This window comes from Taeniopygia guttata, chromosome 8 (genome assembly GCF_048771995.1).
Source record: "Taeniopygia guttata chromosome 8, bTaeGut7.mat, whole genome shotgun sequence".
Taxonomy (NCBI): Eukaryota; Metazoa; Chordata; class Aves; order Passeriformes; family Estrildidae; genus Taeniopygia; species Taeniopygia guttata.
In genome coordinates, this window is record NC_133033.1 from 8,438,983 (window position 1) to 8,464,288 (window position 25,306).

Consider the following 25,306-nt stretch of genomic DNA (forward strand, 5'->3'; position numbering starts at 1 on the left):
ATTTAAATACCGCAGCGCGCTTCACAACTCACCCCACCTCCGACAGAAACGGAAAGTAAGTGCTCTGGGCAGAGAAAGTTTTTCTCTTTCTTTTCCCTTCTCCGGCATTTCTGTTTTGGATGGCATCCAGCTTAGCCTGGCATGGAAACCCCCGGCTGTTTTTGTGTGTGTGCAGAGCGGGGAAGGATAAAGGGAGAGCGGCTGGGAAAAGATGGGGGGAGGAGGGGAAAAGACTCCGGGATTTTATCTCCTTTTGCCCAGCTCGCCGCTGTCCTGTGAAAGCCGGAGCCAGCCGGGACTGCAGGCCAAGAAGGATCTCAGCATCCAGGAATGGAGCGTGGGTGCGGCTGTGGGTGAGTGCCCACCCAGGAGCCTGCGAGCCAGGGCGGCCGATGCTGGGGGCGGGCAGCCCCGCTTCCCAGCGGCTTTTCCAGGGACAGCTGGAGCTGCCGGCAGGGTCAGGATGTGACATCACTGACCGGAGAAAAACCCTCGGCCCCGGCTTCTCTAAGGAAACCCCCGTGAGCGCTGGAGCGAGGCGGTTCTCCCTGCCCCTGCTGCTGCTGCCATCTCCAAACTGACAATAGTCCCGACAGAGAGCCCCGCTTGGACTTTGTATCTTTTTAATTTTTTTTTTTTTCCTTTTTCCTGAATAAGAGCAGAGAGTGCAGCGGAGGGATTTGAGACTGGAAGCCGCCGTGCCGGGGGATGAGGTGAGTCCTGGGGGGTCAAAAGCCAGCACCGCACTCCTGAGGATGCTCCTGGGGTGCTTTTAAGCGCGGGATGGGCAAGACCTGGGTTGGCATTAGCCTAGAAAAGAGCAATTCTTCACCCAGCCGGGCCATGGACGCCTGCAGAAGGCTCTTCCCCTTCCTCTGGGGCGTCCCAGCTCAGCAGCCAGGGTGTAAATACCAGAGATGCCCTGTTCGGGGGGCGCTGGGCAGGGATCCGTGCGAATGGCCGGCGCTGCGCAGGGAAAGGGGGTCCCTCCAGGCAGGGAAAGGGGACAGGCAGGGGAAGGAAGGGGGACAGGCAGGGGAAGGAAGGGGGACAGGCAGGGGAAGGCAGCACACGCGTTTCCCGAACGGGACAGCGGCTTTGCCGGTGTCGGAGGGAGGGTGGAAAGTTGTGGGCGGAGGAACCGAGTGAGAACAAGCGGTGGAGATGGGTTTTCTTATCTCCTCTCGTCTTCTTCCTTGAGCTCGCAGGCCTGGAGCACCCGGTGTTTGGAATTACGGCTCTGACAACAGAGTAATCACCTTTGGGGCTGAACCAGAGCTCTTGGACACCACTGAGGCCATTGGACGCTTCAGGGCTTGCAACAAGTTACTGCTAGCAGCAGTGAGGTCTCAGCTCCCAGGAATGAGGTACCCCCAAAAAGCCCCCAGCCCCTCTGGGTATCATGCCTAAAATGAAGGGGACATGCTGCCTCTAACCTGGGGAGATGCTGCTTTGCTTTTCTGCTTGGGGGTGTCTTGTGTGATCCGGGAAATACTTTTTTTGGTGCCTTTGGGCCGGAGCTGCTGATGTGCTGGTGGTGTGGCAGGGAGGCAGGGCACGGAGCAGGACAGAGCAGGGGGACAGCAGGGCGGGTGTGAGCAGTCCTGTTCCTGGAAGCCATCTGGGTCTGTTTCTCACGAGCTGGGGTTTTCCAAGCACCATGTGAGTTGGGGGAAGCTCCAGCACAGCTTCCCGCTGGCAGCTGGCCCCAGCTGGAGTGTGGGGGCCGAGTCCTGCTCTGCTCCAGGGATTTGTGCTCATGGATGCTCTCATGGGTCTCCGCGACACCAGGGGAGTTTGTACAAGGAAGGTTTGGCAGGGAGATGCTGCAGAGAGCCCAGGGCTTCTCTGAAGCTCCCCCAGTCCATGTGCTGGTTCTTGATCCCCCTCCCAGCATTTTGTCTTGGCTCATTTCCTGGAATTTTCTATCGTTTAGGTTATATTTGGGATCAGCAGCCAACAACCCCGTTTCTCACGGACAGCCCAGCTGGGGCTTGGCTCCAGCAGGAGGCACAGAGGGAGTGGGGCCAGTGCCCCAGACTCTGCTCCCCAGCACCCTCCTTCTGCAGCCCCCCTTCTTTAGATGATTACAAGGCTGGAAAGGCTTATAAAAAGAGGGAATGTGCTCCCTTCCCTGGAAACACCATTTGCCCACAGTCCTTCCCTCAGTCAGGGCTGCAGTGTCTGCAGTTCAGGGTTGCCTGGGAGAAGTCTTTGGGACATGAGTCCCAAGGAGCAGCCCTGGTTGCAGAGATGCTCTAGGACAGGCTGAAGACCAAACTGCTTCTGGACTTCTTTAGGGCGTGAAGAGAAGCTCAGAGACAGGGCTGCTGACTCCTCAGCCACGCAGTGAGGATTCCTAGAGCAGTGAAAATCCAGCTGGGGCCTGCAGGTTTCTGGCAGACTGTCCATCTGGAGGCTGGCTGGCTGTCTCAGGGCTCTGGCACATGTGGCTGAGCTGATGCTGTCCTTCTCCTCCATCTGGGATAGGGCTGGGTGGGACTTTGACACTGCCTGTGGTGGGGAGAAGGGAATCCCCCAAAACACAGAGACAGTAGATATCTGGGTGCCCCAAAGGCAAGATTCCCTGGGGAAGCCCAAGGGGGATGTGCAGAGCTGGTAGTAATTAACCTACACTTTGCTCTAAGGTGCCTGGAGCTGGGCAGGTCTGTGCTCTGCCTCCTTGGCCTCTTCCCAAAGCAGTGGGAGCTGGAGTCTCCCTGCAGGTTGCCCACAGTGCTGGACCCCTCGTTGTGCTCCCCAGTGGTCGCACTGCCCACGAGGCTTGGAGTGTGCTGCTAATGCTTCTGTCTCGGGATGGATCCAGGGAAGATGCACTTGGCACTGGAGCATGGGAGGTGCTGGTGCCAGAGCTTTCCTCTCTCCTTATCCTTCATGGTTGTTAGTGCTTCCCAGACACTTGCAAAGCACTTTTTCCCCTGAAGCGTTTGCTGTTGCAGCCCTTAAAGGGAGCCTGGGGAGGGAGATCAGTTTTAAAATTAGGGATACTGAGGCAGGGAGCAGCACTGTGAGCATCATTCTGGAGTCTGGCAGTGCATCTGTCTAATCCTTCCTGCTGGTTTTCTGACTAAAGCTTATTTGGGGTCAAACCCAGAACTTTTCTTTGGTGGTCTTGCCCCCATGCCTGCAGGACTGTGAGGAGGAAGCCACGCTCCCACAGCACACAGCTCCCACCCTCCACACTCCCACAGCTCTGCCTGCTCTTCCCTTTTGTTTTGTCATTTCTAAACAGACCTTTCAGAGTTGTTTTTAACTTGCAACAAAGCCTTCGCCTTGTTGTGTTCCTCTGTGGTTTTCAAGTGATAAGAAAGAAAGAAAGCTAGATTAGATAAAAAACAAAACCAACCCTCAAACCTGAAATTAGCGCCTCAGTCTGGCCCTGAACTTGCATCCCTCCCTCCCAGTTAATTTACTTTCATCTCTGGACTTGCCAGCAATCTAGGACATCAGTTTTTCACATGTCTGTGCCTGCTGCCTCCCCAGCAGTGGTTGTGCCTTGTCCTTGCACAGCTTAACCCTGTGGTTTTCTGGTTCTTGCTAAACCCCACTCAGTTTTGCTTCTGTTGCTGCTTTTAAAACCAGCAGGACTGAAGCCAGCAGCTAAAACAGGGGTAGGACTGAAGCCCAGCAGTCTTCATTGACAGGGATGGGATTTGTGGCCACTCAGTTGGGTTTGTAGCCAAGCTCCTCCAAGCCAAGGCTATTTTGGGAGTGTGGATGGGGGGTGAGTGCTAGGGACACCACAGTGTGGATACCCCATGGGAAATATCAGGCTGCCTCCCAGAAACTTTGCTCATCCTCTTCCAACCATCCTCTGTGGGGACACGGGGTGACAGCAGGGCAAGTGTCCAGCTCCACCTGCTTTGCTCCGTGTCCACTCCCAAGTGTAAGATGAGGTTTGATCTGGGGGTTTGCAGATACTTCAGAAAGGGATTTGTGGACCCCTGGAGTGCCAGCAGCTCCCTGTGATGGGAACTGTGGCCTGGGGAAGAGGGTTTGCAGCCCTTGCCAAGGTTCCTCTTGGAAAACTTTGATTTTTCAGTGGGAACTGAAGGCAGGGAGCTGCAGGCTGCTGCCAGGGCGCCAGGGCCAGGGCGGGACCTGTATGGTGGTGTTGTAGGAAGCTGCTGCCTAAGCTTGTTGGATAACGCTTTGCCCTTAGGATTTCCCAAAACAGGCAGTGTGAGCAGAGATTAGGACTTGGCTGGGTCTCCTGCCCCACCCCAAGCCCCAGTGGAGCACGGCATGATTTCTAGGAACACGACAGCCCTGAACATCAGACTCGGCTGAACTTTGCACCAGAAACCTTGGAAGATCTCCCATTTTCCGTGGGTGGATCTGCCCCAAATACTTGGTCAATGATGGAAGAGCACTGTTTGGGTCAGATGCATAAAGATGGAAACTGAGAAAATCTGATTTTGCATTGGCTGAGTCCCTTTTCCACCAGTTAGACTCAGGATGTGTCCAAGTCCATTAATAAAGGATTTTCCTTTTCTTCCCAGAAAACAGTGCTGAGTCTGCCTGAGGGGAATCTGAGGCACTGGTGACTTTGCAGTTTGTTTGCTCCAAGCTGGTGAATCCCGTCTCAGTGCTCCATCTGCAAGGGCCAGAGCTGGGTTCTCAAGTCCTTGTCCTGGCCACCACTGCTCCCATACTTCCCTCTTTCTGGGCAGTGAAAGCTCTGAAGTGAGGCAGAGAACAAATGTGTTCTTTGGCTCAGTGCCTCTTTCTGCTTCTTCAGGTCCAAAATCTCAGGGTGTATTTTTGGCTTCGTGTTAAATGTAATTTCTGGAGAATATTTCTCTCCAGTAAAGATTAACAAGGTCTTTTAACGACTTAGTGATTTGGTAGTGATGATGATGAGGATCCTGAAAAGAAAACTGCTGCCTGGGGAGCAGAGAGGCTGTGGTGCTGTGCTGGCATCCTGCAGGCTCAGGGACAGGTCAGCTCCAAGCACTTGGGCAGCAAAAGGTTTTACTCCCCATTCCCACTCAAACAGATGCATGGTGGAAAAACACCTGGCAGATGTTTAGCAATTTTGTTGCTCTTTTTTTTTTTGAACTGGTGTTTTATTCAGATGGTGCTGAACCATGAAGCACATTCTCACCTGCCTGATGAGTGAGAGCAGCTTGCAGGGTAACACAGAGATCCAGCTGTGGATGATGCAGGGATGCAGTTGTAGATGAGTTACAGGTCTGGCTTCAGCAGATGAGATGTTTGTTTCCCAGTCAGTGGCTCAATATTTGTGGAGAACTTGCAGTGTGGGCACTAAAAGAGAACTGATCTCACTGCTGTCAGCCCCTGCAAGTGACATGTTCGATGGGCTGTCATCTGCCAGGGTGGCTGCTCATCAGCATGGAACAACCCAGTCTCTGCATGGAGGAGTCTGCAAACATCAGCAGCTCCTGCAGCAGAGCAGATGGAGCCAAGGCCAGCAGAAATGGTAACACAGAGAAATGTTGGCATGACTTCCCTTGCTGAAATTCCAGGGAAACATGGCTGCAGGGCCAGGCACTGCTCAGCCCCATCATTCCTACTTTGTACTATGGCCAAAGCCTGCTGAGTGCCTCATCCTGAGGGTATCCCAGCACTTCCTACATTGCCAAATTAGGAACCCTGTTGCAGTGGTTATATATAAATGTATATGTATGTATGCATACATGTTTTTGAAAGCGTTATGTGCTAGCAAACTCCCCAGAAGGCTTTTTTTAGAGGTGTTATCAACAGGATGTGCTTGAATATGTGGAATCCAGGAAGTCCTGGATAAGGGCTTTTCTTTAGAGCCTCACTGTGCCCAGAGTTCCCTGGCCTCCCATGGGATCCATAAGGACTGCAGTAGCACAGGACATTCCTGAGGGACAGATAGGAGTCATGACATCATGCTGGCTTCATTGGCTGGCATTTTGGAGAGATCTGCTCTTTTCTGAAGTGGGAAACAAGCTCCTTGTCATGGTTGGAGCCAGTTTCTTGGAGCAGGGAAGAAAAAGCATCCAAGTAACAGCCCCCAGTCATTGCCCTGAGCAAATAAATGAGGGTGACAGGGATGTGGCCATTAAAATCCCACCCACCCACATGAGATGGGAAAGGTTTGCAGACACTCTGATGTTGAAGCCATATTGCATAACATTATGTGATGGCTGTAACCCACTCTGTGGGGCAAAAAGCACCTAAAAACACATGGGTTTTTGTACCTGGGTACAGCAGAATGTGGTGGGGCTCACACTGTGCTGTGAACTTGTGTAAGGGTGGCAAAGCTGTGGCTCCAGCCCGTGAGAAAGGCTGTGGTTGTGCACTAATGGCATTAGTGCTGGGTTTCCAACCCACACCAGGGTATGATCCATGAGAGGGTTTTACACGTGCTGGCTGCAGTGCTGAAATCCCTGCCAGGCAGATCCTGCAACACTGGGGTGATCACTAGGTTCTGCTGCCTCCCAGTGATGGCCCTGGGGTGAGCCTGAAGGGGGGCAGAGGGTTTCACTTGAGAGATGTTTAGCTGATCACTAAATAGGACCTGCCTTGGGTTCAGGACTGAGTTTAGAATACAGAATTTACATAGTGAGCTTTTGGCTAAAGTTGTCTTTTTAATAATGAATATTCATCCAAGGTTAGCACCATTCCCTCCTGTTTGGGACTTTGAGTCAGTCACTTCTCTTTTCCATGAATATTTTCCTTTTTCTTAACTGCCTCTCCATCTCTTCCCATGAGGGGAAGGCTGTTGGAGGACTTTCTCTTCCCTAAGCCTCAGCAAGGCATTTAACACAAGGAGGCCTTGGTCTCACATTAACACCGCTGGTGATTAATGTAGGTAACAAAATACACAATTCCAGCCTGTCCAGGACAGCCTCGGGCGGATGGCATTTCCACTGGATTTCAGAGAGGAAAAGGAAAATACAGCCCTCATGTGTGCTGCTACTCTTGGGCAGGAAGGGGTGAGCTCAGCACTCTGCTGAGCCCTGGAGTCACCCGGAGCATCAGCTGCACCACTCCAAGGGCTGCGTGTGCATTGTGTGCCTGCTGGGAGAGCTGGCGGCATCCTGGCAATGTTCTTCTGCTGTGCTGGCCTGTGTTTCCCTTCTTCGGATGTGGGTTTTGTTCTTTTGGACAAACACACCAGGCAGAACAACAAAAATAATCCTCCCCTTTTCCCATTGATGCAGGCACTGGGGCTGTGTGAACCAGCAGCCAGCTGCGGTCACAGCGTGGTCCCCGGGGTCTCGCTTGCCAGCTGCTGCTGCAGGGCCAGGGGCTGTTTGTGCTGACAAGTCCTTGGGAAAGAGATGCTTCCCCTTTGCCAGGAGAGGAAAAGGCCACCAGAGTGGGACTGCCCGAACTGGTGAACTCTGCTGATATCATGGCTCTCACTTATTGCAGCACTTGTTGGTAAAACCTGGAAGGAAGAAGTTGGCTGGAGCTTGGTGAGCTCCTGGGGTGCTCAGGAGGGAAGAAGGGCTCTTTCCTCCATCAAGCCTTGCATGGGGCACATGTGGCAGGGCTTACCCTCTCCAGTGCCAGGAGCTGCTGTGTGAGGTGGCAGCAGCTGCTCCAGGTCACCCTGGTGGGTGTGAAGGGGCCAGAAGCTCACTCCAAATCTGTGTTCCCATGTGCTGTCGGAGCAGTGGGGTCAGCCAGCGTTCTGCTGCCAACCCCTGCAAGTGTGTCCACGCATGCAGCTGTCTTCCTGTGTGACTGAAATGTGTCTCCTTCTCCTCTCAGAAACCTCCATCCCTGAAGACTCCAGCCCTGGGTTTCATGTTGCTCTGAGCCTCTGCCCTCACCCTGGCTGGCCCTGCCCGCAATGGCTCTGTGTCTCAAGCAAGTCTTCAACAAAGACAAAACTTTCCGTCCCCGGAAGAAGTTTGAGCCGGGCACGCAACGCTTTGAGCTGTACAAGAAGGCCCAGGCCTCGCTCAAGTCCGGGCTGGACCTGAAGGCAGTGGTGCAGCTGCCTCCTGGCGAGAGCATCAACGACTGGATCGCCGTGCACGTGGTGGACTTCTTCAACCGCATCAACCTCATCTACGGCACCATGTCGGAGTACTGCACCGAGAGGAGCTGCCCCATCATGTCCGGGGGGCTCAAGTACGAGTACAGGTGGCAGGACGACAGCAAGTACAAGAAGCCGACCAAGCTGTCGGCCCCACAGTACATGTGCATGCTGATGGACTGGATTGAGATGCTCATTAACAACGAGGACATCTTCCCCACCAGGATAGGTGAGTGTTGCTCTGAATTTTAAAAGTGTTAAATTTTCTTTTATAGTTCTTTTGAAACTTTTAAAGTTCTCATAAAACTTTTTTAGCCTTCTGATAATGTTTACATATTTCTACTGGAGTTCTCACGTACTGCTCACGTAAATTATGATTGTTTTGCATTCTCCTTTGTGGGAGGAGAGAATTGATAGACTGTTAGTTTAACCAGTGTGGTTGGAGAGGTGGCAATTTCATCCTCCAATCCACTGTCACTTTTAGAATTCTATATATAACAAGGTTAGAAGTAAAATTGACTTGATGAGGGCTGGTTTCCATTTCTCCTTTCATTTCAGTTTGGGGGCAATTCTGAGTGCGATCCAGGATGACTATAGGTAAACATAAGTCAAATCCATTTTCTTCTCTTCCAAGGCTGTTCCTGGGGTCCCTTTTCCAAGCCCTTTTGTTGTGGGGACCCTTGTGTTCCCTGAATGAGTTCAGGCCCTGTGTCAGCATGTCTTGGTGGTTTTGGCCTCACATGAGTGAAAGGGAACTCAAGCTGAGGTTGCACTCTAAAACACATGAAAGGCTGTTGGGGGAGGCAGGGGGAGGACGGAGCTGGTGCCACTTTGTCATCAGTGTGTCCCCAGTCATCTGCCTTTCACTGGCCTGCCTTTTTCGCTGGTAATTTCTTGGCAGCTCTGGCATTTCAGAAGAAGGAGTGTTTGGCTGAAGGGAAATGCACTGGATGACAGAGGAGGCTGGCCAGGATGTGGGCTCAGGGACAGTGGCCAGGGTGACCAAACAGAGGTGCTTAACCTCTATTCTAAAGAGCAAGCCCTTGGGAAAAGACCCAGGACAAGGGGAATAAGGCACTGAGAGGACACAGAGGAGATGTGAGCTGTTTTAAGGAGGGGAAAGGAGCTTGATGAGGGGAAATTACAAATGTCATGCTTTGGAGTTGTGGTGAGACTCTTGGATGTTAGTAGCAGAGATGGGATTTAGCTTGAAGGTTTGTTTTACTCCTGCTTGTGCTGGAGAGGTTCCTGGGCACAGCTGCCCACTGTCTCAGCGGGTGTTTCATCAGCTGTGTGCATCCCAGATTTCTTTCCTGGCCCCTCTTTTGCCATGTGCAGTAAAGCTGCCTCAGGACAAAGATTTCCCTGGCTAAGGCCAGCTGACCGCAGACAAAACAGACTTTTCTCTTTTTTAAATTTGTTTTTCTTAGAAGCAGCAAGAGTTCCCCAAACTCACAAACATTGCTGGAGGCTAACCTCAGCATCCTCCTCCATCCAAGAGCTGTGCAGCCTGAAGCAGCACATGATTCAGCAGGGCTTGCTGGTGGGCTCCTGGTATCTTGTGGGTCAGAGGGGGGAAATCTTTCACCCTGGGGTGAGAAACGAGCTCAGCTAGAAATGAGCAGAGATGGTTCACTGACTTGTGGGCTCAGGGGATGTCCCAAGGGTGACCTTGGCTGGGGTAAATGGTCACAGCTCCAGGGACCAGAGCAGAGCTGGGCTGATTTGCACATTGAAGCATCTGCTCCTCCAGTGCTGTCAGAGGTGGGAGGGCAGCAGAGTGACAAACACGTTGGTTTAGCCAGGCTGCGTGGTGCAGAGCTCTTGCCAGCTCTGCAGAGAGGCCAGAGGGACAGCTGGCATGTGACATGGCAGGAAGGGAGCCCGACAGCAGCAGACAGTTTGTGACCTGGCAGAGTTAACCAGCGGGACTGCAGCCCTCGGATGGCACCAGTAGAAAATCCCTATGGTGGAGATTATTAGCAGGTCTGGGGGGGCTGCCAAGCCCCCTGCATTCTACAGCAAGGGTTGGGAGAGATACTGTGTCTTCTCCATGCCCAGGGAAATCTACCTGCAGGGCTCCATCCCACTGTCTCATCCTTTCTCTGGAGTGGGAACCTGTTTGTCAGCCTGTTAGGATGAGCCAAATCCCAGCATGGTGTGAGCTCTGCCAGCCCGCTGGCTATAAATCTACAGAAGCAGCAGCTTTCCCAGACAACCCATATCATTTGGTTGTGCTTTGTTTCCACTCTTCCAACCAATGTAGCTGTCCTGAAAAATACATTTAAATTGAGACTAAGCATTTTTCCCATGCAGGGAGAAATATAAATGATTCTACAGGTGTACTTTTACCAGCTGGTAAAACCATATCAGTAGATTTATTCAGTGAGTGGAAATCCATGAACAAATTACCACCTGGAAAATATCCTCTCCTCCCAGTAATCATTCTGCCCTGTGGTGCCTGGTCTCAGGGAGCTGCTGCTGGGCACTCCGTGCTGAGGAGGAAGGATGGCTGGGTGGGGTCTCCAGGCTCCATGGGTGTCGGAACTCAAAATGTCCCTCAGACATTTTCAGAGGTTCCAGGCCTCGGTCAGAAGCATTTTAGACCTTGGCAAGCAGCTGAAAACAGCTGTGATCTTGAGTTTGAACCATGGAATGAGTTACCAACTTTGAAGGTGGAACAAGCGGCCACAAAGGGTTAGATGGTATAGTAAAAGTAGTCATAAATTAGAGGGGAAAATTTTTTAGTATTGTACAAGGGGGTTTTAATACCTGTACGGGGGGGTTTTACTTTGAACATGGGGGTCAGGAGTTCTAAGATGGAGGAAAGTGGGCCTGATCCTGTTCTTCCTCCTTCTTCTTCCTTACCTTCATGTTCTTGGTGATGTTGGCACTCACAGATTGGTTTAGAGTAGAAAAGCACATTGTAACATAGGTAATAGGTATTGGGGAAAATCTGTAAACATGTAAGACGTAATATATCATATAAAAGATAGCAGCAGCCCTGGGCGGCGGAAGAGACGACGGAGACACCGGACAGTGAGGGTGTCAGGAGTGTGTGTGTGTTTCTGCCTGGGCAGCTGACCAAGGCAGCACAGCGGGCGAAGACAATCTTTTAGATAACCAGCAATAAACTGCCTGGAGACCGAACAACAAGAGGCTGAGGAGTCTTTCTTTGGAAGCACGGGTTGGAGGAGAGACTTTACCACCACACGAGAGCCCCAAATCAATCCCGGGGTTCTCACACATGGGCAGCCCAGCTCCAGGCTGCTGGTTGCACAAGGCCAGGTGTCCCCCCCCAGCCCCAGGGTGCTGCTGAAGCCTCGCTGCTGTTAGATGAGTGCAGACGCAGGTTTGGGGCAGCCCCAGCGCCACCAACACCCTGCACTCTCCGCCAGATCTGCCTGTGGCTCGACAGAGCACCGGCCACAGGAGGTTTTAAAACAGTTCTTGGAAAGCTTTTCAAAACTCAAGCCTGTCGTTCAAGCATAGTCCCAAAACCAGAGAAAACCTGCTGCAAAATGATCCGATACTTTCTTGCCATAACAACAGGAGAAAAAATGTTCAGAATTCAGCTAATTATTGGTGTTCTCTCAGCTGGCTCTTTTTAACATAATTTGTTGGGTTTTTTCCCCCCAGCTTTTTTTCTTCCAAAATTAATACCACACCAGCTTGCAGCTGCCATCATGCCATTAGTTTTAAACAGGGCTTTAAACACTTATTTTTAGGAAAAATGAATCACTGAACACCACGGTGGCCAAAATGAAATTGAGAAATAACAACAACAATTCATCACGAAGTTCACTGAATTACTGCATTTGCAGAGGAAAAAAAATGCAATTGCCAAGAAGCAAAATAGCTTCCCAGTACTGATTCATCGTGAAAAAAATAAATTGGCTGGTGTACAAGTTTTGGGGATAGGAGATGGCAGGAAAGATCCATGACCCTTTGGCAGTCCCTTACCCTAAGCACAGGCACTTTGTTACCTCTCATTTTCATTTCCTTTTCCACGTGGTTTCCTTATGTTTTGAAGCAATTAGCCCAGAGTGGGGAAAACAGATTCCTTGGAGCTTTAAATCATATATTGGGATTTTCAAGCAAAACGTCCAAGAAAAACTAAAGGTGCCAATTCATTTCAGGGCTGTGAGTCACTCTGCTTCGAGTGAAATGGTACCTGCTGTACTTACAGCTTTTGCCTTGGCTTGGAGCAGAAATTCTTCCTAATATCTGAACTAAACATCATGCAAGAAGAGTCAGAGGTGGCTGCTGCCTGCCAGACTGGGCTGCTGCTGCTTTCTCTGAGGTTGCTGGACGGTGAGCACCAGGGAACTAAATGTAAATGTAATTTCAGTGCTTTTAAATCAGCCCAGGTGAGTGTTGTGATGTTCTGCTGTCCCCCTGGGACAGTTAGACCACCATCAATGGGATGAACTAGGATGGTGTTTTTTGGTCCCTGCAGGCGTGCAGGGCTGGGGAGGGTGAAGCAAACCCAAGCAGCATCACTCTCTGGGGTGATTTGTCAAACCTGGAGGCCCACCCTGACTTTCCCCTGGCCTGCTGTATTTCTGCTAAGAGGACATCTCAGCCATGCAGGGCCTGTCCCGCTGGACTCATGCCTCTGTCTCATCCATCTGCTACTATCCCTGGCTTGTGCCACGATGTGCCACCTTTGAGATGGAGCAAGTCCCCTAAGCAAAGGCCACCAGTGCCCCACTCCCAAATGCCATTTATCAGTGCACCGGCCACTGCTCGGTCTCAGTGCTGTGAGGCTGATCCGCCTGGCCCAGCCTGGCAGGGAGGTGGGAGCCTGTCCCATGGCTGTCCCCTGGCTGGGGCATGCTGGCTGCAGGGAGGAGGCACAGCCTGCCCTGGCTGTGTCCCCTCCCGTACTGGAGAGGATGTCGCATGTGTCGTCTGCTGGAAATCCGCTGCGCCAGCAGCGCTGACCCGGGGCAAGCCGCCTTTCTGCCGGATCCTTCTGCTGCTCTCGGATGCAGCCTCTGCTGCAGAGCCTCTTCTTTCAGCTCTGGGCAAGGGGAAGGGGTGTTTCTCCAGCTCCCCACCTGTCGGAATCTGTGGGTATTGATGATTCCAAGACTGTAGAAAGTCTCTGTCTTTCTGCCCCGTTGCCAAAGAAGAAGCCATAATTCGTCTGTGCTGGTTTCAAGGTTGTTTATTCTGTTTATCTCTCACATGTTCTGCTGCCCTGCCGCAGCTCTGTCCTGCAGGGCAGCGTGTGGGGCTCTGCCCCCAGTGGGATGGTACAAACATTAAATACCAGAAACTACCTGTGCTGTATTTACAATAATGTGCCAATATCTGTCACCTACGTTGGACAGTGTGTCCCCAGCCTAAACCAACAGAAAAATGCCAACACTGCAGTGAAACATGGAGGGCATGAAGAAGGAGAAAAAGGACAAGACACACCCAATTTCCTCCATCTTGTCCCCTTTGGACCCCTAATCTAGAATCCTGAAATTTTACTTTTGCACCCGTGCCACACTTAATTATTACTCATATCAAACACTCAGAGCTGGTAATTCATCCTGTAAGATTGAAAACTCTTTTCCATGGACAGAGATCACAGACAGTGTCTGTGGGGGCTCTGTGCAGGGCGGTTCCTGGCCCCTGCCAGGGTCCCAAAGGACCGCAATGAGGGATGTCCTGCCCTGTAGAAATCCATCAGTGACACGCAGCCACCGCTACAGCCCGACCGTGCCTGGAGGAGACGGCCACGCACTGACACCTGGTGATGGACACAAAGAAGGGCAGCTCAGCCTCAGCTCCGGACAGCTTCCGATGCTCCTGGTTCATGTGGAACGGTGGCTGAGTAGTCCACAAGTGAGCCTGGAGGTCCTGGCAGCCTTATGATATCTTTCCATACATCATTAGGTTTAGGAGTTCAACAACTCCCATAGTTGCTGATGACCATGAGATTTTAATTAACTGACCTTTGAAGATTCTTTGTAAGTCAAACTATTCTTTGATTCTGCAATTTAAGCTAAATCTCTGTTTTCTGATGCAAGAGCTGCTTCTGAGAGCCCAGAATGTAGCTAGAGATGTCTCTTCTCTAAGTCTCTCTGCTGCCAGCGTGTCCATGAGGACTTGCTGGTGACAGATGTATGAGATAAGACAATTCCTGGCTAACCTCAGGACAAAAGCTGTGGAAAGCCACTTGTCACCATCTGCCATGTCTGGAGGTGGTCCATCTGACAGCAGGATCTGCACCATAGATGCTGTCAGCCCTGGGAGCCTGACATCTCTTTGATCTGCTGTTCACTCTCTGAGCTTATTTCCTTCTCAGCTCAGGACCAGGTTGAGGGTTGCTGCTTTCCTTCGCTATCACTCTTTGCAGTTTGGCAATAAATTCCCAGGCATGGTCAGGTCAGATTTCTCACTCACTGCCTGCTTTGGCTGAGGAGGCAGTTGGTGACTGGGATGGGTGAGAAACTGAAGGCAGAAAATGCCTTGCTGCCTGCTCCTGGGCACTTGCTGACATCCCAGCTGCTTCTGGTCCCAGGGAGATGACAGGCTGTCCAGGACAGTGTGTATTCCCCAGACACTGCCCAGAAATGTGCATTCATCAGCTGCAATGAGATTTATTTAAAAAAAAATAAATTCTTAACCAGTTCTTCAAAGCTGGTCTGCAGGGCCTACCCTAATGGCATGTCTGAGTCCCCTTCCAGCTTTTATTTGCTCAGCAAATCCTCACTCAGGGCAGAAAGCTCAAATGAAGCCATTCATAAAGTGCTGTGTCCTTCCTGCCTGCAGGGGAACCTGGAGACCTCTCTGATCCCTGCCTGGGTCAGACTAGCAGGCAAGGGGAGCTCTGTAGCCAAGGGTGCTGGGCAGAAGCAGATCTGCAGTCACATCTCTAAGGTGCTGGCATAAGGACAGCTTGGTTGTACTCTGCCAGATGTGAACACCTTTCCTGAAAAATCCTGATGGGATCTGTCAGAGCTGGCGGTGAAACAGGTCATGCTGAAGTCCCTGTGGCAGGAGCAGCCCTGGGGCTGCAGTGTGCTCGTGGTTATGCAGAGCAGTGGCCACAAATCAGTCTCAAAACCACCTCTGTGTGATGCTGAACCAAGATCTGTGTCCTTCTCCGAGGGGTGGCTGGGACATCCAGATGTGGCACAAACACAGAGGCTTCAGCCCTGCCCTCTGCTCCAACACTCTGCATGCAGGAAAGGGAGACTGGGCTGTGCTCAGGGTGACTCTGCTTTAGACCAAAATTAATTTTCTCTTATAAGAGTTCCAAACCCAGCACCTGCCCAACCCTGGCGACTGAAAACAGGCTCCACACGTGATGTCAGAAGGACGGAACCTTTGCATTTGCCACCCACGGAGGAGAGGGGCTCAGCACTGCTGCTGGGAAACAAAACTGCCAGGAGCCTTTGGGGAAATAAACAGTTTTAATTGCCTAGCAAGGCTGGTGAGAAAGATTCAAAGATAAAATTACCATTTTTAATTTTTTAGCTAAGAGATTTGCTGATGCTTTCCTGTGCACAAAATGTGTGAACTGGCCATGGTTGAGCAGAGTTTGTTTGGAAGGATTTTCAAGAGGTTATGTGCTGCATTAATAAGAAACTAAGGGAGGAGGCTGGTATAACCGTGGGAAGGGAGGTTTTTATTTTGTTCTTTGTGTATTTGCATTGAATTGCTCTGGGGAGAGGAAGAAGCCTCAGGAAAACAAATACCAGTTGTTTTATTCTCCTCCTCACAAAAAAAAAAAAAAAAACCAACAAAACAAAACAAAAAGTTTTGTGTTTCAAAGCCATGTTTCCTTTGGAGATTTACCCCAAGGTTGCAGGCACTGATGGTATCACTGAAATTTTCATTTTAATAGCAGCGTATTTTGGAAAGGATGGAAATACCCCACACTGCGTCCTTGCATGGGACAAAGCTGAAAGTATAGAGCCAGGTGTGATGGGCCTTATCCTATGAGGGTATCTCAGGATTCTACAGGCACAATGAAACCCAAACATCATTAACACGGGTGGTTTTCTTCCTGATTTAGTGAGACATTTTATTGAAATAAGGGTCAGGAAAACAGTAGAAAACCCACCCATTTCTGCTGATGCATCAGAGGTGATGTTTGAGGGTGTGAGGAGGAAGGAAAACAGTACAAGCCATACTTTTGGGTTCAGAGGAAGGTATCTTTTCTGGTGGCAGATGGTTTGGTTTCGTTCATGGACGTGGGTAAACACAATTTGACTTACATTGGGTCTGGGCAGGCTTGTAGGGAAAAGGCAGGGAGAGAGGGCCGGATCTCTGGATTGAGCCAGATGTGGAGTGCAGTCTCCTCAAAAAACCCCCACTCTTTTTTGTCTCCTATGGCAACTCTCCAAATCCTGAGCCCATGCCCATGTGAAATTTCTACCTGGGCAATGAGGGAATGTGTGGGAAGAGCTCAATGGCACACTGCCCCAGTGTCAGTCTCGGTATTAGCCAAGGATGTCCTTCCTTGTCATCTGTGACTGCCTGTCAAGCATGGCAGACACGTTTAAATGCTAACTGGTTTCTTTTTTTTTAATATTCAAATGGCTTCCAATTTGCTTCTGCTTTGCAGGTGTTCCCTTCCCCAAGCAGTTCCAGCAAGTGTGCACCAAGATCCTCACCCGCCTCTTCCGTGTCTTTGTCCATGTCTACATCCACCACTTTGACAGCATCATCAACATGGGTGCTGAGGCTCATGTCAACACCTGCTACAAGCACTTTTACTATTTCATCAGGGAGTTCAGCCTCATTGACCACCGGGAGCTGGAGCCTTTGGTAAGGATTGCCTTGGGATGGGGAGGTGGAGGGTGAGTGGTGTGGGCTGGACACACCAGTGCTGACCCTCTCTGGACTCTTGGCCACCCTACCTCAGACACACAGTCATGTTTTCTGTCCTGGGACCATCAGCCTTGGTGCTCTGAGAGAGAAATTCCCAGCAGCACCAAGGAAACCACTGATCCTTTCTTAACTTTTGCCTCTGCTGTCATGTCTGTGAATTGAACTTCAGTACCCTTAGGATCACCACACAGCAGTGTCCCCAGAGTGACTTGGTAGCTCTAATGCAATTTGCACATCAAACTGTTTCCAGCCCGTTGTGCCCACATGGCTTTCAGGAGTCAGATTTGAGCCAGTCTCTTCTCCACAGTTTTTCTTTTAGCATTCCCTGCTTGAGATGCCAGTGTGAATTACACTGAGGCTGCAGGGAAGGCAAGCCCTGATAGGACACACAGCTTCAGACAGCAGCTGTCATGGCCATGCTGGAGAGGCCTCATGGATCTCCCAGTTTCCCTACAGCCTCCCTTGGGAAGCAATTAGCCAGGCAGGAGGTGAGAGCCCTTGACAAAGCAGGATTTGTGGGAAGCAGAGGCCAGACAGCTCAGGGCTCATAAAGTAGAAAATGCACATAGTTGGTTTTGTAAAGGAAGCAAGTTTGTCACAGACAAGGTTGAGTGTAGTCTGACCTAGGGAGGACATTGCAGTGGGAAAAGAATTAATAGGAAGCTCAGTTTGCATGATGAGATAAGGGCTGGGTTGCAGAAAAGGCCTGTTCTGCAGCAGAGAGTTAGGGATGATCAGGAGGACACAATCTGAGAATGAGCTGAGAAGAGTCCAAGCTGCTTGCTTAGGATCTGGAGGTGGGGGAGATGCCCCTGCCTCTAAGTGCTAAGCACTTTACTGCTTTAATTTGTTTCAGTCAATTTTCTGCCTATCTGCTCTGATTATGATTTAGAGGGATGGAGAGATGATGATTTAATCAGGGGAGACTTGAATGACAACAGTATTAACTTCAATTATTTTGTAGAATTCAGTTGTAACACATTATCACAATGGCCCTCAGGTCCAGAAAATGGCACTCAGCATCAGTCTGTCTTCTGTCACTGTTCCTCATGACAAATCTCTTCAGCATTGCTGTGCAGTCCATAGTAGTGTCATCCCCTTTGCTGCTTGGTAATGTAAATAATTAACACCTGCCAGCCAAAGCAGAGGCTGACTTTGCTAAACAGGCTTTCAATGCCAGTGACTCACATGCAACATGAGGTGACTGATGGGTCTCCATAAATCTCTGGTGAACAGATTCTTTTCCTGTGATGCAACCACTGTGAAACTGCAAGGAAATGGGATACATCTGCCCATGGTCTATCTGTGTCTCATTGCCTGCCATCCAAGCCTCAAGCAGACCCAACCACAAGGGAGGAGGAAGGGCCTCCTTCCCTCAGGCAGTGAGTTGCTTTAGGTGTGTATGAGTGTCCTACAACCAGGCTGCCTCATCAGCCCAGACAGCTGTCCTAACCTTGAATTTAGTTAGTCCCCATGAATCCTATGACAGACTTCTAAGCTTTCCTCTGGCTGAATCCCCCTTTGCTGCTTCAATTTCCCTTTTGTCAAGCTTCTGTGGGATGTGATTTCTTAGCAGCAAATTTTAGGAACTGGGAATGAGATCCTCTGGATGGCAGAACTAGCAAAAGGCAGTGATTCACTCTCTCAGTAAATCAAGGAAGATGGGGCCAGAGAGAAGCCATGCACTTGCTTCCTTGATGAGGGCAGCTCATGATGCTGCAGCGCTGGCAGGGGTCCACTGGTTACACACTAAAACAGAGCTGGGGGGATTTTCTGGATGTGAGGAAAGCCTTGGACATTTGGGGCTGGTCTGAGGAGCTCACTGGTGACTTACCAGCCCACTGGTCACTGCAGTCCCCCCTGTTCATGGCTGCTGTTGTGCTAGTGGGGTGGGTGCAATGCTGTTGCAAGAGGATGTGCGCAGTCCTTTCACCTCTTCTTTTCCTTCCAAGATGTTTGCAAACATTTCCTGTTTGCAATGTGATTTTGTGGCAGAGCACTAACTTTTCATTTGATGGCCAGGTTCTGCACTCAAGCGATTTTGCATGTTACTTCTACAGGAAAACCCTCTCTTTGCCACTGTCCCTGATGGATTTGAAAAACAAAGTTCTCAGCACTGAAGATCAGAGTTTGCTGCTTCTGTCTCCCTTGGTTATATAACTGAAGGGCCTTTTATAGGGTTACTCAAGGGTCATCATCCTTTCCTAGTTCTTCTTTTTTCAGCGTTGCATTCTTCCTTCTCCACGGACCAGTCCTACTTCCAACCTATTTCAGGAGTAGCTTTTAATGTGCAAACTTTCCTCTGGGGTGCACGAGGGGACCTGTGGGCACAGAGATTCACAAGCCATTAACCCAATGAGCCATAATCACATTTTTCTCACTGCAGGATTTACAGGATGTTAGTTGAGCTTTTCAAGGCAAGGACAAATACCATCTTCCACCAGCTGAAAGCTGGACACCTTCCTAATGTGGCTGGCATGATCCCATTCTGGCTAAAGAAAAGTCTGTAATCCTAAACAGAGCTGGAGGTTTCCTGTGGCCCTGTTATTAGCACTCATTTGCATTGCAGTGTGTCTGTGGAATCCCTTGCTGAAACCACAGGTCCTCTGGGTGAGCTGTGGTCAGGTCCTGCAGTGACAGCAGGGAGCTGCTCCATGTCCCGTCTCCTAAGGCTCCAAAGAGGGGCTCTGAGAGTGGCGTCACCTTGTCCAGCTGCTTTGCAGCTGACCCAGGAGCAGGACCTTCATCTTTCAATATCTCAGCCAAATCTCTTTCCTTGGACTGCTCTCAAGGCTAGGGCACAGCCAAAATAACCTTGTGCCACAGAGACTAGGGAGAGTGCCAGGATGGAGCTGCTGAGGCAGCTGAGTTCCCAGGAGGGCTGTCATGGGAAACAGAAGAAGGCTCCCCAGGACTCCCACAGTTGATTCCCTGGGTTGGTTTTGGACATCTCCCAAACTGCCTGGTACATCACGCTACTCAAACCTGTCTTTTGCGCTTACTGTTTCTTTCTTTTCTCTCCCCCTTAAATGCAGAAAGAAATGACAGAACGAATTTGCCACTGAAATCTTCTGGCAGACGAGCTCAGCTGGCTCACTCAGAGCCACCCTGTGGTGGGAGACCTCTTCCCTAGGACCTGCTCTGGGCATTCCAGCTCACTGACCTACAAACACTGCAAAACTGCCTCTTCAGGCCACGACTGAATCCTAAGTTTTCCAAGAACCTCTGGGCAGATTTTTCTTCTTCTAACAGATCCAAATCTCTGTTGTATGGTTCCTGTTTTAGAAAGCCACTGACTCACAGGAGAATGAGCCAAATCTGGTTTACTTTTGCACACTCTGATTTCTAAGACTCAATCCCATGTCTGACATCAAATTTGCAGCAACCTTCCCTCTTGATTTGCCCTCAGCTATATTGATCTCCAAATATTTCGTTAGCAATTCCTGCCTGTGAGCAGGTGTGACCTTGGCTACCCGGTGTTACCTTTCCCACAGGCAGTGGGTTTGTGGTGACACCTGAGATCAGCCCTGCAAAGCTGGTGGCATTTCATCCCACTGCCTTCATGTGGTTAGTTGTTGATGTTGTTTTTTACCATGAGCTGTGAATGTCTCCTTCTGCCCTAATTCATGCTTTACCAAAGGGACCATTTTTCCCTTCAAGGGATTTTTCACATTTGGAAGAGGGGACTTGATGATGTTCTAAGAAGAAACCAATACCACTTGGACTAATGGCAAGTGCCCCAATGACCAAGGAGGTGAACTAGGTCACTGTTCAGTGTGATCAGCACAGACTACCTGAGAAAGTCTCAAAAACTGGTGAAAAGAAACTGACTATCTGCAAGCATACTATTGCTTCCCGGTCTGTACCATTACTCCCCTGAAAGGTATCATGTCTCAAAATTTCTTTCCCTTCTGTTTGCAGTGTCTGATGATTACTGTTGTATTCCCTGTGCCATTTTCATTTTGACAAAAATACTTCTTTTTTTAATTTTTTACTGTTTTGGGGGGGTGAAAATCAATTTCTCTGAGCCACAGAATTGTTATGTTTGTGTTTCTTGTTCTTTTTCTTGGAAAGTTTTCTGTATCTGATACAGATAATATTTATAGTCTGGGGTTTGCCCACTTTTGGGGTAGGGAGGGGATGTGGCTAGAAAATGTAAATGTTTAGGCCAACGTTAAAATGCACAAGTGAATTTTTAGTGCCCAAAGCACTTACTTTGTTGTGAAAATATTTTTTTTAATCTTGTGTACCAGATGTATTTTTTTACATGGTAATAAAACAGAGCAAAATGGACACAAAACCACCTGATGCATCATTCCAATATCTTCTGTGTAAAATAATCAGTAAAAGTCCAAACATATTTGTTCTGTTACTAATTAAAGAAACATTAATAAGCCTGCTGTACTTCATTTTTCCCTGATCCATCTGTATTAAACAGGCCCAATGAACAAGGATAATTTGAAGAGTGGTTTTCCTCTGAGAACTGCAGCACTGATGGATCTCAATGCCATGCTGAGACCTCAGCTTGCATCTCAGAGAGTGGCTTAACAGAGGCCAGTGTTGCTGGCCAGCATCCTCCCCTGCAGGCTTTGCACCAGAATTCCCCTGATGGTGTTTTCCCAGCCATTCATGGGGGTGAGCTTTACTCAGTATTTTTTGCAAAGGCATGTAGGCCCTGGAATCCGTGTTCCTGTCTCTTCACATAAATCAGAACTGCAGGCACAAACTGTTTGTGTGGCACGAGTTGATAACAGCTCTGTCAAGAAGCTTCTGCCTTCCTGAGGAGTGAAGGCTGGCTGGACTCAATGCACAGCACCCTCTGGGAGCTGGGAAGGTTGGGAATTATGGAGAAGCTGTTTCAACAGCAGGATCTAAGGCATGAGCTGATAGCAGCCTACAGCTACTTCCAGCTGAGGTACAAGGATGACAAAGTCAAGCTCTTCTCAACAGAAATATTGTGAGACTGACCAAGAGCAACAATTTGCAACTTGGGAGGTTCAGCTTAGAGAGTGGAAACCAAAATCCAAGGGAATGGTGCAGTCAGCGAACAGGTGCCCAGAGAGAAAGTGTTAACCTTCCTTGGTTAGACAGGACTTGGTGTAAATAATTTCCATAAATAAATGAAGCACAGAAGCCTGCTTTTATTTTTGTCCTCCCCATGGTCCTGAGGCAATGAGTTCCACCAAGTAATTTATTTACTATGAATTGCAAAAGGGAAGTATACTTCAAACTCATGCCAGAGGAGTTCAACATTGCTGCTTTGGTTTATCTCCTCTGCACCGTGGAGCTCATATAGATTCCTGTGGAACAGAAAACACTATTTTTAAAGATCATCTCATAGGCTCATCTAAAGCCTGTGAGTTGATCAAACAATTTACAAAGAATTTCAAAGGTCTTGTGGTTTGTTTTTGTTTTTTTTTTTTTTTCATTTCTCTCCCTTTTGAATCTAGTTTACCCAAGGAAATAAAGCTCATTATTATGCTGTGATAACTGTCTTCAGTAACTCTGGAAGCAGTTTAGAAAGGAGACAGGGAGATCATTCACTGCCAGAAAGATCTTTTTCTTTCTCCCCAAGACACTGAACAATTCCCCAGCTCCTCATCCGAGTGCCTCCCAGCCTGGAGACTTTAGGGCCTGAGATATTTCTGGAGCAGAAAGTGCTGAGATAAATATCGGAGTCAAACTGCTCCTTTCAGGAGTCTCAGCTGTGCCTGTGAAGCTCCAGCATCCCCAGAGCCTCAACAAACATCCCTGAGCAATTTGAAAGCAGACAGGAGTCCTGGAATACATTAAATATGCACATATCAGCCCCAGCTCCTCAAATGACTCATCTGCTCAGCTGCCTGCCAGGTGCTTGGACTCATCTGTCCCTGTGCAGAATTCCTGGGTTCTTGTGATGAAGGACAGATGTGCTACTGCCAGGATTTTGGTTTTCATCTCTGCAGCCAGCATTTTCTTTGGAACTGATCAAAAGGCTGTTATGCTGGTCACCAGGTCAGGTAGAGTCTGGCATGGGACAAACTGTGCTAGGCAATATCTGCAGACGTTGAGGAATTTAGGAATAGCTTTGGATGGGAGGAAAAGGGTTTTGTGGAACATAATGGCTGCTGTCCCAGTTGGCACAGGGATATGGCAGGGAGAGGGCTTGGGCTCAGCCAGTGAAACAAATGGCCAGGCATAGGCAGGGATCAAGGCTGACCTCGACTGACAGGACTTGGGTGTTAGTGGAGGATTTGCTTGTCTGGGTGGTGGCTTCTGAGTTTGTCTAAGCTGAGGCTGGACAGTCCTGGATAAATACTCGCAATAACCACTACATGATCTGGGCTGAGCTATTCCTCTCCTAATAAAAGTTTGTCAAATGTAAGAAAAGTCTGGGGAAGAGTGAAAAAGGAGACAATTAGAATCTGTTGTTTCCAAGGGTTCAAAATCTGTCCATGCTGGAAGATGACCATGAATCCACTGAGAATCAGAAAGGGATAAGTTATGTTAATAATACTAGGTAAGGTTAATTCCACTTACTACACTGCTAATTTCTTGCTCACTCTTCTGCAACTGAGCTAACATGACTCAAAAGACTTTCACAACTAGCTACAAGAGTGCTTTTCTTGAATGTGTGCAACTTTTACTTTCTGGGGAGTGATGACTTTGCTAACACAGCCTGGTCAGACAGGTTCCCTCATGCAGGTCAGGGAAGGACCAGTGACTCATAAATGTCAGGAAAACCCTGAAGCAAGAGTGCAGCGTCCAGGTCCTTGTTGTGAAGAGACCCTGAAATGCCATGTCTGCATGGAGAACAGAGCACCATGAGGTCTTTCACACAAGAGAATTTCTTGCTATAGAGGTGGCTGTGAGTGAAATAGCAGTATGGTCTGCCTGCAAATTTCTTGAAGGTTTCAATGGAACACCATTCATCTCCAATAAACTACCTTATTTTTATAGATTGGGGATTCCAGGTGATGTCATCTGCTGCTGACACCCACAGGGCAGGACCCACTGCCTGTGTAGTCACTCAGTGCTGGTCACACCTTGACTGCCCCATCATCTTTGGCTGCCCCATCATCTCTGGTCCCTCCCAACACCTGAGCTCCCCCAGCCTTTCACCCATCCAAGCTGGCTCACCAGTGGGTGAGCTTCCTCAGCAGCAGCCAGGATAACTGGGATAGCACTGTTCAGGCAACACCCACTGGGTACTGAGTACAGCAGCTCCACAACTGCTGCTTTTAAATGTATTTGGCACTTGTTCTCCCAAATGATGTATTTTGTGGAAAGCTAGAAGCAATTTTGGGACTTTGTAGGAATCCTGGATTGAAGGGCTTTTCTTACAGAACAGCTGGGTGCAGATGCTGTGTTCTGGACACAGGTTACTCCATATTTAGCAAATGGTGCTATGCATTTAACAATCTGCTGCCAGGAACAATAATCTTGAGGCGAGAGGATCCATATCCCCTGTGTTAGAAGGAGAAGCTTCACTGCTATTTGGGTAATCCTCCAGCAGCAATCTGCTGGGTATTACTTGCTCACTGATGCAAAAAGAAATACCTAAATAGATGAGATGAAACTGGGATGCTGTATTTGAAAATGTCACCACTCAGAAGAGAAAATCATCTTCCCACTTCTGTTTCCAGCAGCGACAACAATCTTCTCCCCAGTATACCCTTTTTGTGTTATGACTTACAAATTCATTAAAGCTCACAGATACTTTTATATTACACTATCTTGTAACAAGCCCATAGCAATAGGAGGATTAAAGAAGCTCCTTTTCCTGCACAAGCACAAAAAAGAAGACTCTGAAAACCTCCCTCTTTGGTGCTGATCACTTGTACAGCTGCAGCTCTCACATCTGAGGAACACACTTAGGTAGGATGAAGTTATCAACCCTCACTTATCAAACTGATTTTCTGTACTGTTGGTCATGCCTGGCCCCAAGACTTTTATCTATGTACAAATACTGCCTAAACCCCTGCACAGCTCAGAGAGATGTGGCATGTACAGTGTCATGGGATAAAACTCCAAAATAATTGGCCAAAGAGGTTGTTACTCATCTGGGTAATATTCCAGGGAGCCCAAGGACATGAGACAGCTTAGCCTTGCTCATGCTAATAGGAATATATCATCAAAACACCACTTGTAACATCACTGGATCTCAAGCCTTTTGTCCTGTGAGGAACTGTTGAGGATGAAATGCAGTCTGGACTGGTAGAAGTCCCTGCTGCTGCTGAGAAGCTGCTGGGGGTAGATGGGGCAGGTCAGGCTGCACAGTAACAGCTTCTGATGACCAGATTGTACAGTGGACACAAGCTTTTTGCTGCTTGTGCACAAAAGGTTTGAGTTGCTGCTCTCCAGAAGGCCACGTGTTTTCCAGGTCCTGTGTCACTCTCAATTAAACAGTCAGCTCAGGATCTCTGTCGCAGAGGGCAGTGGGGTGGCAGTGTGTGAAGCTGAGTACTCCTCAGGGATTTGGCT

At 49.3% G+C, this 25,306-nt stretch overlaps 1 protein-coding gene across 4 annotated transcripts; it reads left to right on the forward strand.

Moving 5' to 3' along the window:
- Window positions 1–6: 6 nt before the first annotated feature.
- Window positions 7–21,239, forward strand: MOB3C (MOB kinase activator 3C). 4 transcript variants are annotated; one of them, XM_072932777.1, is made up of 7 exons: window positions 7–55; window positions 262–353; window positions 658–713; window positions 1,202–1,367; window positions 7,735–8,234; window positions 16,578–16,780; window positions 19,879–21,239. In XM_072932777.1, exons 5-7 carry the CDS (start codon window positions 7,817–7,819, stop codon window positions 19,906–19,908), a joined length of 651 nt encoding a protein of 216 aa, XP_072788878.1. In that variant the 5' UTR covers window positions 7–55; window positions 262–353; window positions 658–713; window positions 1,202–1,367; window positions 7,735–7,816; the 3' UTR covers window positions 19,909–21,239. The 4 variants fall into 4 exon arrangements, with proteins under 4 accessions (XP_072788878.1, XP_072788879.1, XP_030134692.4 ...); XM_072932778.1 differs by having other exon boundaries at window positions 1,209–1,367; XM_030278832.4 differs by lacking the exon at window positions 7–55 and having other exon boundaries at window positions 210–713.
- The last annotated feature ends 4,067 nt before the right edge of the window (window positions 21,240–25,306 follow it).